The sequence below is a fragment of the Arachis ipaensis genome, chromosome B03 (assembly GCF_000816755.2).
Source record: "Arachis ipaensis cultivar K30076 chromosome B03, Araip1.1, whole genome shotgun sequence".
NCBI classification, from domain to species: Eukaryota; Viridiplantae; Streptophyta; class Magnoliopsida; order Fabales; family Fabaceae; genus Arachis; species Arachis ipaensis.
The window spans coordinates 10,089,519-10,103,104 of NC_029787.2; the positions used below are offsets into that span (position 1 = coordinate 10,089,519).

The 13,586-nt window shown below is 28.7% G+C and overlaps 1 protein-coding gene and 1 pseudogene across 2 annotated transcripts; both read left to right on the forward strand.

Annotated features, from left to right (window-relative positions):
- Positions 150-3,136, forward strand: LOC107629601 (transcription factor bHLH121). 2 transcript variants are annotated; one of them, XM_021118109.1, is made up of 5 exons: positions 150-299; positions 1,298-1,417; positions 2,021-2,138; positions 2,219-2,692; positions 2,795-3,136. In XM_021118109.1, the coding sequence occupies exons 2-5, from the start codon at positions 1,314-1,316 to the stop codon at positions 2,930-2,932; spliced, it is 834 nt and encodes a 277-aa protein (XP_020973768.1). In that variant the 5' UTR covers positions 150-299; positions 1,298-1,313; the 3' UTR covers positions 2,933-3,136. The 2 variants fall into 2 exon arrangements, with proteins under 2 accessions (XP_020973768.1, XP_016187906.1); XM_016332420.2 differs by having other exon boundaries at positions 1,298-1,413; positions 2,011-2,138.
- LOC110269358 overlaps positions 3,090-13,586 on the forward strand; it is a 20,676-nt pseudogene continuing 10,179 nt past the window's right edge.

Here is a 13,586-nt window from a genome sequence, read left to right on the forward strand (position 1 = left end):
TACGGAAAATACATTAAAATTAAATTTTTATTTTTATCTGAATACATCCTATTAATAAACACCTAATTGAAATTATTAATGGTTCTTTTTTCTATATACGACGTCACAAAACCGTCGTTTGTTCCTATCCACTCACAAAACGACCTACCGTTTCACTCTTCTCTCTCTCTCTCTTTCTTTGAAGGTCACAACTCACAACTCGGACCAACAAAAGACCAGAATACGACGATTTCATTTTGGGCAAAAAATTGTAGATAAGAATCCCAACACACCGTAGCACCCTCTTCCCTGTAATCCAGGTAAATTCTCTCAGCAACACCTTTTCTTATTCATGCTGCTTCTATATTTGTTGTTCCTTCATCAACAAGACATTCTTTTTTACCATTTGATCACGAAAATTTTCTAAACACTTGAATAGTTTTGATTCCATCCAATACCCAATTCTGCATGCAAAATTATTGTCTTACTGTTTCAAGTTCCAATCTTTATGGATTAATTGAAATGGGTTTTGGTGCTGTTCCTATGTTAATTTTCATTTTTGCTTGATCCTAGCTCATTGTTAGTTCGGCAAATTGGTTCTGGGTTTGAAAATTTGAGCTTTGTGCTTTAAAAATACTAGAGTTGAAGCCCTAGAGTCGCTTAAATTCCATGTAAGTTAGGTTTTGTGTGTGACCCATTGGTCAATGGAGTAAAATTGATGATCTATTTAATCCTAAATTTGTATTGTGATTAGCTACTTGATTTTACATTGTTAGACATATTGAAGCTTTGCAAGTAACTGCATGAATGTGCTTTGTTGTAAAGGGTTTTTGAATTGATGACATGGTATTCGAGATTGAAATCAAATAAGTTTTTAACTCAGGAGTCAGAAAAATTAGATCTTGACCTTTTCCTGCTTGATAGCTTTAGTAGATTATCTTGTTACTAGAAATTGTTGATTTTTTGTGGCCCTCACCAGTAATAGATTTCATTGAGATGTTCCTGTGTCTATTGCTTAAAAATCATAGACCAGAACACTGCAAACGGTTTTAAATGGGAGAAAAAAAAAATCTTGAGAGGGTTGTAAATACAGCTGATTATAACTGAATAAACTGATAAGCGCCACATGACCGAGTTACTTTGAGTTTAGGTTATAATTCTGTGAAACTAAATTTTGTTATCTAGAATGTGTTCAGATGTGGCTAAAATTGATGCTTGAACTGTAATTTGATTATTATGGTTTGTCTCCTCCAAAGTAGAACCAAATAATGTAACCTTTGGTTAATTTACTTCATTTTTCAATCTTATGTATCTGCAGCATCTAATTTGAACCAATGGATGGTACAGCTGCAAGAAAGTCTCAAAAGGCTGACCGAGAAAAAATAAGGAGGGATCGACTCAATGAACAATTTGTAGAACTCGGCAGCATTTTGGGTAGGTACCTCCACCATCTTACTTCTGAAAATAAGAAAAATTGAGTAGACTACCAAAACTTCCATGGCTTCTTGGCATATTCTGTTAATTTGTTGCTATTCTTCCTGACTTTCTAATGATTTACATAGGGACTCCTTCATTAAATAATCTACTAATAGCGAAAGCCTCACATTAGTTTGGATTTTGTTGAAAGCACTCGCAATTATTCACTTGTTCAGAATTCTCCACGTATTTTTTTCTATAAAATACTTTCCTTCTTTGAACCCTGCTTTCTGTATATGAATTAGAAATTTAGTTGTTTTGTTTTACTTTTCTCTCGGTACTGGTTTTCCCATGAAGAACTTTAGTGTACCTGTTGTATGTTTTAGGAACAATGAATTTTGCTTGTGTTTTCAAATTTGTATAATGTTAGTAATACTTTGTAAAGAAATAAGTTGGAATTTATTATTTTCAACTTGACATCACAGAAATTATATGCTGATGAATGGATCAGAATTTGTTGCACGTGGTTTCTTTATAATTTATTCATATGCTAGTCATTTGATGCTAAGAACAGATGAGACGGCACTTCTCTTAAAATCACTATCTAAATTTCAGACCCTGATAGGCCTAAAAATGACAAAGCAACCATTCTTGGTGATACAATTCAATTGCTGAAGGATCTTACTTCTCAAGTTGGTAAACTCAAAGATGAATATGCTGCACTAAATGAAGAATCTCGTGAAGTAATATTTCCTCTTCTAGATTTGATGCATTCATTACCTGAAAACAATAAAGGAATAATTTTATCATATTCAATTTTCAGTTGGCTCAAGAGAAAAACGATCTCAGGGAAGAGAAGGCTTCTCTTAAAACAGATATTGAAAACTTGAATAATCAGTATCAGCAGCGACTGAGGAACATGTTTCCTTGGACTGCAATGGATCATTCAGTTATGATGGCTCCACCATCATACCCATACCCAATGCCAATGGCTGTCCCTCCGGGTTCAATTCCCTTGCAACCATACCCATTCTTTGCTAATCAAAATCCGTCTGTCATCCCTAACCCCTGTTCAACATTTGTTCCTTATTTAGCACCAAATACCCTTGTTGAACAACAATCTGCCCAGTATGTATCTCCACCGTCTCATCCAGGTACTCGGTCCCATTTGTCAAGTAAACATGACACCAGAAACAAACCACCCAGGGATAGGGAGAGCAAAGCAGAAAAAAGTGAGGCTTCAAATGATGTCACCACAAACCTTGAGTTGAAGACTCCTGGATCTTCTGCAGATCAGGTTAGCGTTGTTTTCTCAATATGGTAACTATTAACTAATGGCTGTTATTGAACAAGTACTGTATTCAAGTGGTGTTTTGTGCTTGAATTTCGGGTTTTGCAGGATTTATCGTCAGGAAAAAGGAAATGCAGCAAGCCATTGAGGTCAGAAGGGAGTTCATTAGGTAGGTGTTCATCGTCACATAGTGTTCAGGACAGCTCATCAAGTAGTGTCGATGGTAGCAGAAAGGCTAACGAATGAGAACGGACTTATTTATGCCTCCCTATAATCCCTTTGGAATTTTTCATTGTTCACCTGCTGGAACAACCCTGAGTTGGTTTTTGTTCTCAGCAGGGTGTAATGTAAATGTAAATACTACCTAATTGATGTACCAAGAGAACATATATTACCCAATTCAATGAATCTTAAAGTTTCTCTTGTTGGAGAAAAGAGATTGGCAGGTCTTGTTGCTGTGTTTCTATTTTATTGTTGTTGTATGAGGAAATTTACCACTGGTTAATCCCAATAGCAAGAGAAGGAGACTCCATCTATTTCAAAACGTTTAAGGGAATAATTTATATAATTGTAAAATGGTGGCCTATGGTCATAAAAAGGACCAACTGAACAAGCAAAAGAATGGTGGGTCATAAAGCCAAAGACACACTTGTTCAGGCATCTTGCAAGGGTTGTGAGCTCTTAGTTATACAAGAAATTATGCATATATAATAAGCCTAATTTTGGATGATGTTTAAATGATCATTTATATATATATAATAAGCTAGATCAAGATAGGCCTAAGTATTGGTGGTTGTGCTTTTGTGTTACCCTTTCTAATTCACTATTCAAAATTTCTTGGGAGTATAAAGCCTCAATCTTGAAGGTAACTGAAGAGTCCCTTTTTTGACCTCCAAGTGTGTGATTGTTCTCATCCTTCTCAATCAAGAAACTACTCTTGGAAGATGCAACCATTGTACAAAGCAAAACCCTGTTGGTAGGACACAACAGAAGTTACACTCAAAGAATATATGCCAAATCCAACCATCAGAAGCAAACTAAAAGTCCAATCACCTCTTATATAATAAACCTCAGATTACATGCACTGGTGTGCTTATGAGTGAGTGACAAAAAAGAAAAAAATGGGGTGGTTCTACACAAAGAAGAAAAAGCACAAGAGTGCAGAATGGAAGCAGGAACGCACTGTTTCTTTTTCTCCAACTCTCCATTTGCTCATGCTACTTGCCATTGTCATTAGCTTGTTATGGCTTTCCCATTTCAGGGATTTCATTTTCAACCAGTAGAATAACAAGCTGCAATGTCTCCGTTGAATGCAGGCATTTTGCACATATGTTGCTTTTGTTGATTTATTATCGTAAATGCTTTGAAGTTTGAACCACTCTTGACCCCAGAAAAGTATAAATCTTTCTGAGTATCACTAAATATAATAATACAATAACACTAAATTCATGTAATTTAATCCAGTATTACTATAATTCAAGGAGATTATCCCATATATCAAGCACACTCTAATTATTTTATTAGAATATTCAAAAATTTCTCTTGAAAGGGTAACTTCCTATTTAGTATATGAGGCCTACATTCATGCATAACTCATAAATTGCAATCAGACTGTTTTTTATCAATTCAGAGAGAAGGCTCTATTCACACCAAAGAACAGAACAAGAACTACTTGAATAATCAGCTAAAGAACAGAACAAAACAATTATTAAAGAGATTGAGAGGAGTAATAATAATGGAGAATTATAATAATGAGGAAATCCCATCAGCGCCATCAACACGAGCCACACGAGGGACTCCAGGTGCACCTCTCTTCGGAGGTTTCAGATCCATCAACAATAATGGTGGGGTCTTAGTAAAAAATCACTCCTTTCATAACTAACTTTTCTTGTAACTGTTTCCTCAACTAATTTCAAATTTGTATGATTAGGTAGGAGCAGACTTCGTTGGCACATTTATGCTGATGTTCGCCGGAACAACGGCGGCAATAACAAACGAGAAGACCAATGGATTGGAAAGTCTGATGGGCTGCGCTGTCGTCTTGCGGTGACGGTGATCATCCTGTCCACCGGACACATATCCGGTGCTCATCTGAACCCCGCTGTCACCGTATCATTTGCTGCCTTAAAGCACTTCCCTTGGAAGAAGGTAAGAACTCAGTGATCTATCTATATATGGAATGCATGTGAATGTTCACTAAAATATATATGGCATGCATGCAGGCACAGATATTGGCATCAGTGTGTGCCGCATTTGCACTGAAGGGAGTGTATCATCCATTCATTGGGGGGTGGAGGATATGGCCAAGCTTTTGCTTTAGAATTCATCATCATTCATCAGCTTTAATCTCATGTTTGTTGTCACTGCTTTCAATATTATATATCACGAGTTCTTACATTCTTTCATGGGAAGTGCTTCAAAGCAGCAAAGGAAATGGTGACAGCAGGGTTGAGATGAGCACCGGATATGTGTCCGGTGGAGAGGATGATCACCGCCACTGCAAGCCGGTGATGACAGCGCAGCCCATCAGACTTTCCAATCCATTGGTCTTCTCGTTAATTATTGCCACCGCTGTTCTGGCGAACATCAGCATAAAGGTGCGAACCAACTCTGCTCCTACCTAATCATACAAATTTGAAATTAGTTAAGCGAGGAAACAGTTACAAGAAAAGTTAGTTATAAAAGGAGTTGAGAGATAGTTAGAGATGTGGCTTATATCTTTTTGGCAAGAGGAACAGAAGGAAATGGCAAATAACAAGAGACTTTGAGTAAGAACACTTCATTATAATTACTCTTCTTGCTCTCTTTAATAATTGTTTTGAGAGAGAGATAAAGAACTTGAGATATACGGAGAAGTGTAAATGAATGGAGAAGATATATGGAGAAGTGTGAATGATTGGAGAAAGAAGGGTAAAGAATTATAGGGAAGTGTGAAGTCTTAGCCTTTATATAGACTTATAGAGAAAGGGGAAGGAGTGATGAAATAGTACATACTTTATTTCTTATTATATGTACGCTTTTTTTTTTTTTTATCAATTTTTCCTCGGCAAGACCTTTAATTTGCTATTATGAGAGCAACAGTGAGAAAGAACAACAAAAAAGGATTTTAAAATGGATTTAACTATATAAATTTTGTTTATAAGATGATCCTTATCCTTTTTAATGTTATAATTGTTGTTGTATTTAGATGATAAGGTTGATCAAATAATTATTTTAGTTGTTTTAAAAGTAAGCTAAAATTTATATTTAAGCATATCTTAACAAAAAAAATTAAAATATTGATTCAGGTAACATTTGCAAGAAGGGTGTTAACAGATTCAGATTTAAGAATAGCTTATAATTAAGCCTTTTTTCTTTTCAGTTATGTTAGTAGTTGGTAGCGTTAAGGATATAGATATTATGGTTTAGATTTATGTATATTTTAGCTTTCTTTTTACCTTATTGGCAATAATATTCAGTTCCTTCAGCTATTTAGCATTTATTCAAGTAATTATTATAAACTTTAGGTATATTTTAATTTGTTTGATAATTCTCAAATAGTATATATCTCAATAGCATATAACGAATGAAATTTGTTTGATGGAAAGATTTTGAAATTTTGAAAAAGAAAGTGAAAGGATGGAAGGTCAAGGTGTTAGGACTCATCAAGAAGGTATTTTTTTTATTTGAATACCAATCTATTGTTATTTTATTTTATTGTGATTGTCTACTTACAAAATTAGTTAAGTGAGGAAACAGTTACAAGAAAAGTTAGTCATAAAAAGAGTGATTTTTTACTAAGATTCCCACCATTATTGTTGGTGGATCTGAAACCTCCGAAAAGAGGTGCACCTGAAGTTCCTCGTGTGGGTCGTGTTGATGGTGCTGATGGTGTAGAATAAGTAGACTATCTTATAACAATAAATTCAATATATACATGCTTTGTTTATTTGGGTAAGGAATAATATCAGGACAATGAAATTATGAACATCACATGGGTCAAGGGACCCTGTTTCTGACTACATATTACACAGAGAAAAAAAAAGACATTGTTAAAGTACATGTATAGCAATTTCCTCGCAAAGCAAATGGAATGACCTTTCATTGAATGCGTTATGAATATTCAAGGATACAGCTAACTTTCAACCTACTTTAATGGTCTCTAATAAATGCATTTCGTCACTTGTTTAGTAAATAGTGTTCAATGGGTTGATTATGCTTTCTTGTACTATTCACAAGTGAAAAAGGCTGATTTATTTTACTCTCAACTGGAAACATAGTAAGAAATTAATTAAGACGGCAAACACTTTATCTTTTAAATAAAAGTGCTTTTGTTTATAAGCACGGATATTCAGATAAGGACAGAAGAGATATAGTTGTATTTAAGTAAGTGATATATAGGCTAATATATTATATTTTGAAATACTTAATTAAACATTACTAAAAGAGATAACTACTTTTTTTTTTCATTGTTTTTTAATTAATTTTTTACAATTATATTTTTTATCATTATATCTTTTTCTTCTAAATTTTGTACTAAAATAAAAATTACATTTAATTATTATTGGGTGCTTTGACTTGAGCTTATATTTAATAATGGAAATGTTTAGTACAAAAAAAATTAATAAAATATTATAAAAAATTGTCTTATTTAAAACGGAAAGAGATGACAAAGAGCAAGAGAGTTTCATATCCTAATTATAAAAGAAAGAGAAGTTACAGAAAGAGAGGTTACAATAATGCTTGAGTAGTTGAGCTTGGATAATGATATATCCCTAGAGCTTGAGCAGTTGAGCTTGAGCAGTTCTTTAAATATGCAGAGGGCGTACAACCCGTACCTCTTTCTTATGCTTGATTTCATACATGATTTATAAAAATAAAATACACCATAATTAAATTAATTAATTAATAATGCAACATAGGATATATTAGTATGACACCATATGAAATTCTTTGTGTTTCAAAAGAAGTAGAACTTACTGTCAAATATTATTAATTTTTTTTATTATGAACTTTTTTACTACTACCTACATGATAGTTGTAGAGTAGTAGAGTACCATCAAATATAGGAAAGTGAAATCCTATACATTATTATCCTTGTCACATTGTGTCTATTCACATGGTTTTTGGAACAATATATATAGACAGTCATTATTAGTTATTTTTTAGTTGACATCAATTAAATCACAACATTCAATTTTAAAAATTATATTGGTTATATTAATTATTCATTATAATGTCATGATATTATTTAATTATTATTATATAAAAATTGTGAATAAAAATTCACCTAAAATTCACTTAAATATTAATTAATATGGATCACATTATTTTAAAGTATGGATCTTATTAATGAATTATTTTTTAATTAAATTGACTTATCCACTAATTTTAAAACCTAAAATAAAAATTACATTTAATTATTATTGGATACTTTGACTTGAGCTTATATTTAATAATGGAAATGTTTAGTACAAAAAAAATTAATAAAATATTATCAAAAATTGTCTTATTTAAAACGGAAGGAGATGACAAAGAGCAAGAGAGTTTCATATTCTAATTGTAAAAGAAATAGAAGTTACAGAAAGAGAGGTTACAATAATGCTTGAGTAGTTGAGCTTGGGTAATGATATATCCCTAGAGCTTGCGCAGTTGAGCTTGAGTAGTTCTTTAAATATGAAGAGGGGGTACAATCCGTACCTCTTTCTTATGCTTTATTTCATACATGATTTATAAAAATAAAATACGCCATAATTGAATTAATTAATTAATAATGCAACATATGATATATTAGTATGACACCATATGAGATTCTTTGTGTTTCAAAAGAAGTAGAACTTCCTGTCAAATCTTATTAATTTTTTTTTATTATGAACTTTTTTACTACTACCTACATGATAGTTGTAGAGTAGTAGAGTACCATCAAATATAGGAAAGTGTAATCCTATACATTATTATCCTTGTCACATTGTGTCTATTCACATGGTTTTTGGAACAATATATATAGACAGCCTTTATTAGTTATTTTTTAGTTCACATCAATTAAATCACAACATTCAATTTTAAAAATTATATTGATTATATTAATTAGTCATTATAATGTCATGATGTTATTTAATTATTATTATATAAAAATCGTGAATAAAAATTCACCTAAAATTCACTTAAATATTAATTAATATGGGTCACATTATTTTAAAGTAGAAATTTTATTAATAAATTATTTTTTAATTAAATTGACTTATCCACTAATTTTAAAACCTAAAATAAAAATGACATTTAACTATTATTGGGTGCTTTGACTTGAATTTATATTTAATATTGAAAATGTTTAGTACGAAAAAAATAATAAAAAATTATAAAAAATTGTGTTATTTAAAACGGAAGGAGATCACAAAGAGCAAGAGAGTTTCATATTCTAATATTTAAAAAGAAAGAGAAGTTACAGAAAGAGAGGTTACAATAATGCTTGAGTAGTTGAGCTTGGGTAATAATATATCCATAGAGCTTGAGCAGTTCTTTAAATATGCAGAGGGGGTACAATCCGTACGTCTTTCTTATGCTTTATTTCATACATGATTTATAAAAATAAAATACACCATAATTGAATTAATTAATTAATAATGCAACATAGGATATACTAGTATGACACCATATGAAATTCTTTGTGTGGTGAATGCTATGGTGCCTAAGTCATGTTGCCTAACTTACTAAAAAAGCAAAGAAATAACATTTAATAAATTTTAAATATTTTATTTTTATTTTATACATTTTATTTTTTACTTATAAAAGCAAGTTAGGCAATTTAGGCACAATAATAAAAGGCACCATAGAATTCACCTCTTTGTGTTTCAAAAGAAGTAGAACTTCCTGTCAAATCTTATTAATTTTTTTTTATTATGAACTTTTTTACTACTACCTACATTATAGTTGTAGTCTTGTAGAGTAGTAGAGTACCATCAAATATAGGAAAGTGGAATCCTATACATTATTATCCTTGTTACATTGGTAGCGTTTAGTGGAGAGACAGAAATGGAAAGACTGAGATTGAGAGATAGAGATTAAGAGATAGAGATTGAAATAAATCTCATTATTCTGTTTGGTGCAAAGTGAGTGACAAAAATTGAAACAAAAATAAAACTCTAATTTAATTTATACAAAAGGTAAAATTGGAATTAATTAATTGAAATGAGGATATTTTAAGTATAAAATGTTATAAAAGTTTCAGTCTCTATTTCTAAAAATTTTAGTCTCCTGTGTCCCTGCTTTTTGGAGGTACTAAAATACTAAAATTTTAGAGACAGAGACACAAATTTTAGTACCAGTCTCTCAACCAACAAACATAATATTGAGTTTCAGTCTCTCAATCTCTGTCTTAATACCTCAAAACAAACACTACCATTGTGTCTATTCACATGATTTTTGGAACAATATATATAGACGGACTTTATTAGTTATTTTTTAGTTGACATCAATTAAATCACAACATTCAATTTTAAAAATTTTATTGATTATGTTAATTAGTCATTATAATGTCATGATATTATTTAATTATTATTATATAAAAATCGTGAATAAAAATTCACCTAAAATTCACTTAAATATTAATTAATATGGGTCACATTATTTTAAAGTTGAGATCTTATTAATGAATCGTTTTTTAATTAAATTGACTTATTCACTAATTTTAAAACCTAAAATAAAAATTACATTTAAGTATTATTGGGTGCTTTGACTTGAGCTTATATTAATAATGAAAATATTTAGTACAAAAAAAATTAATAAAATATTATCAAAAATTGTGTCAAATCTTATTATTTTTTTTATTATGAATTTTTTGAATATTACCTATACGAAAGTTGTAGAGTAGTAGAGTACTATCAATTACTGGACAGTGGAATCCTATTCATTATTATCCTTGTAATTTTTATTCCCATTCTGTCTATTCACATGGTTTTTGAAACAATATATAGAAAGAGCGTTCATTAATTATTTTTCAGTTGACACTAATTAAATCACAAGATTCAATTTTGAAAATTATATCGACTATGTCAATTAGCCATTATAATGTCATGATGTTATTTAATTATTATTATTATATAAAAATCGTGAATAAAAATTCACCTAAAATTCACTTAAATATTAATATGGCTCACATTATTTTAAAGTTGAGATCTTAATGAATATTTTTTAATCAAATTGATTTGTCCACTAATTTTAAAACCTAAAATGAAAATTACATCTAACTATTATTGGGTGCTTTAATTTGAGCTTATATTTAATAACGGAAATGTTTAATAATAAAAAAATTAATAAAATATTATAAAAAATTGTCTTATTTAATATTTATTAATTGTAATAAATACTAAATAAGATCGTTTTTGTTTTTCTTCCTAACATTACCGATTTAATAAATGTCGTTCATAATAGGAGAGTTGAACTACTTAATAAATTAATTTAAGACTATAAATAGCATAAACAAATTTAAATTATTTATTAAAAAGTGATCGCCACTTCCATAGAATTATTCACTGAAAATTAGTAACACGATATAATTTTATTTCTATAATTGATAAAGCTCTACTACCTTATAACTATCATATAAGTATTCAAAAAAGTTCATAATAAAAAGATGGATCATAATTATCGCAACTGCAAATATCTACTAAATATCTAAATTGATGTACTTAGCAACTGAAAATAAGTATTAAATAAAAAAATTTCCATCGTTAACAACACCACATATTCTTTTCATTCTGTGTTTTCACTAATAACCATAAAAACGCGTAACCTCTTCTTCAATTTTTTATTTCAATAATTTATCCTTTTCAATTTTTTTTAATTCTCTTCATTGAATGTTCTTCTCTATATATAACAATTATTTGGATGAATTTTTATGGTTTTATGAACTAAACAACGATAATGCCAAATGTTGATTTTTGATGCCAAATATAAAAAGAGGAAAAGAATAATTAGCAGTGATCAATATTTTTTTATAGATCTTATCATTTTATTTTGGATATATTCTATATGTGAGTACTTTATACCAAGAGTTTGATCTCATTCTTCTGTTATTAATTTTTTTTATCTCATTATTGGATTCGTAGTTCTTTTACTCTCACCACAAGATGCACTTTTCTATATTTTTACTATTTCCATCATTCTCCTTCTTTTAACATCGTGATTGTATTGCCTCCATTCACTACAATTACAAATTATTACCTTTATTTTAGTTAAATCTCAATTTTTAAATTTTTTTTGTATTGAATGATATTATTTTTTTATTTTTAAAATTATTGATTATGTAAAGTATTGTGATTAAAATTTGAGTACATAAATATTTATTTTTAAATTAAATTAAATAAATTATATAACAAAAAATTTAATGATTTTGTATTCCATAATATTGTTTGGTATATAACCCTGATTATTTGATGAGTTTAATTTTGATAGCGTTGTGTAATTAGATTCATGTCAAACTATTTTACACTAATAGAATATCAAAATTAAATTCTTATTTGATTAACATTGAAAAGAGGCAAAAAAAAAAATTACACCTACCAATAATTTGTTAAAATATTAATATGTTTATTTCCTAAACAATTAATGATGTAGAGTACTGATATTCAAGTACATGCAAATTCGTTCATAATTAAATTAAAATAAATAACTTATATTGCAAAAAAAAAATTATTAATTTAATATTATTCATTTGACATATGGTACTAATTATTTGATTGGCATATAAAAGACGCAAAAAAAATATGTACCTATATGGTAAAGTAAAAAAATTCTCATGGATATTTTGTTAATTCTTTTTTGAATTTTTAATCAATTTTATGTTAGTTAATATTATTTTTTTTTACTGAATATTAGATAACATATAACATTGAACATGTGGTAGGATAAAAATATTTATTAATTAATTTTTTATAATAACCTGATAACACAATAAACATCTAAATTTTCTATTATATATTTTTTAACGTTTCAACTTTTACGATATTATACAGCCTAATCTAGATAGCCAAAACACAGTAAAATTATTAACAAAAAGATATAAAATTTTACTTTTTGTTATGTGGTACAAAGATGATATAATAATATAATAAATTGTAATAAAAATAAAATAAAATAAATAAAAACAAGAAGATATAAAATTTTATTTTTTGTTATGTGGTATAAAGATAAAATAATAATATAATAAACTGTAATATTCTGGTACAAAAGAACATATCAAGAGCCTTCTATTTTTTTATTTTAATTTTGTTAAAAATACTAATATCATTTACTTTTAACTTTTAACTTTCAAGATAAATGCAAATTATTAGTTAAAAATTTACAATAATGTACTATTTTTATTAAATTAGTTAAAAATAATATATTTTGATATTATTTTTATAAATTATTAACATCAAATTTTAATAATTTGAGCAAAAATTTTGAATATTTTATGTCGTACATCTTTTTTAATAGAATAATAAGACAATTTAAAATACACATCAAGAAAAAACTATTATTTTTATACATCTAGATATTCAAAAGACACAAAAATAAATTCTTTTAACAACACTTTAACGACTGATAAAAGTTAACACACTAAATGATTATAGATCAAAGTGATAGACAATATTAAAAGTTGCGATAATAGTACTTGATGATCATTAATTACGATCGGGTGAAGAGAATGTGGGAAGAGACAAAGAAAATGAGAAGGAGAACAAGACAATAATAGTGTGTGATATAAAAAATAATAGTAAGAGAGAATAATTGTGTGTGATACAATAAGAATATATAATAAAAGTATAAATTAATAATTAAAAAATAATAAAATTAAAGATAATTTAATAAATTAAAAATAAAATTTAAAAAATAAAATATTTTTTTATCTATTAGAATTATAAATATAAAATTAAAAAAA

What these genes read in the sequence shown, in the direction of transcription:
- LOC107629601 (XM_016332420.2), top strand. Translation starts at nt 1,314, where the DNA reads ATGGATGGTACAGCTGCAAGAAAGTCTCAAAAGGCTGACCGAGAAAAA. An exon ending in TAAATGAAGAATCTCGTGAA is followed by an intron (nt 2,139 to 2,218) that starts GTAATATTTCCT and finishes TTCAATTTTCAG; the next exon opens with TTGGCTCAAGAGAAAAACGA. An exon ending in CTGGATCTTCTGCAGATCAG is followed by an intron (nt 2,693 to 2,794) that starts GTTAGCGTTGTT and finishes CGGGTTTTGCAG; the next exon opens with GATTTATCGTCAGGAAAAAG.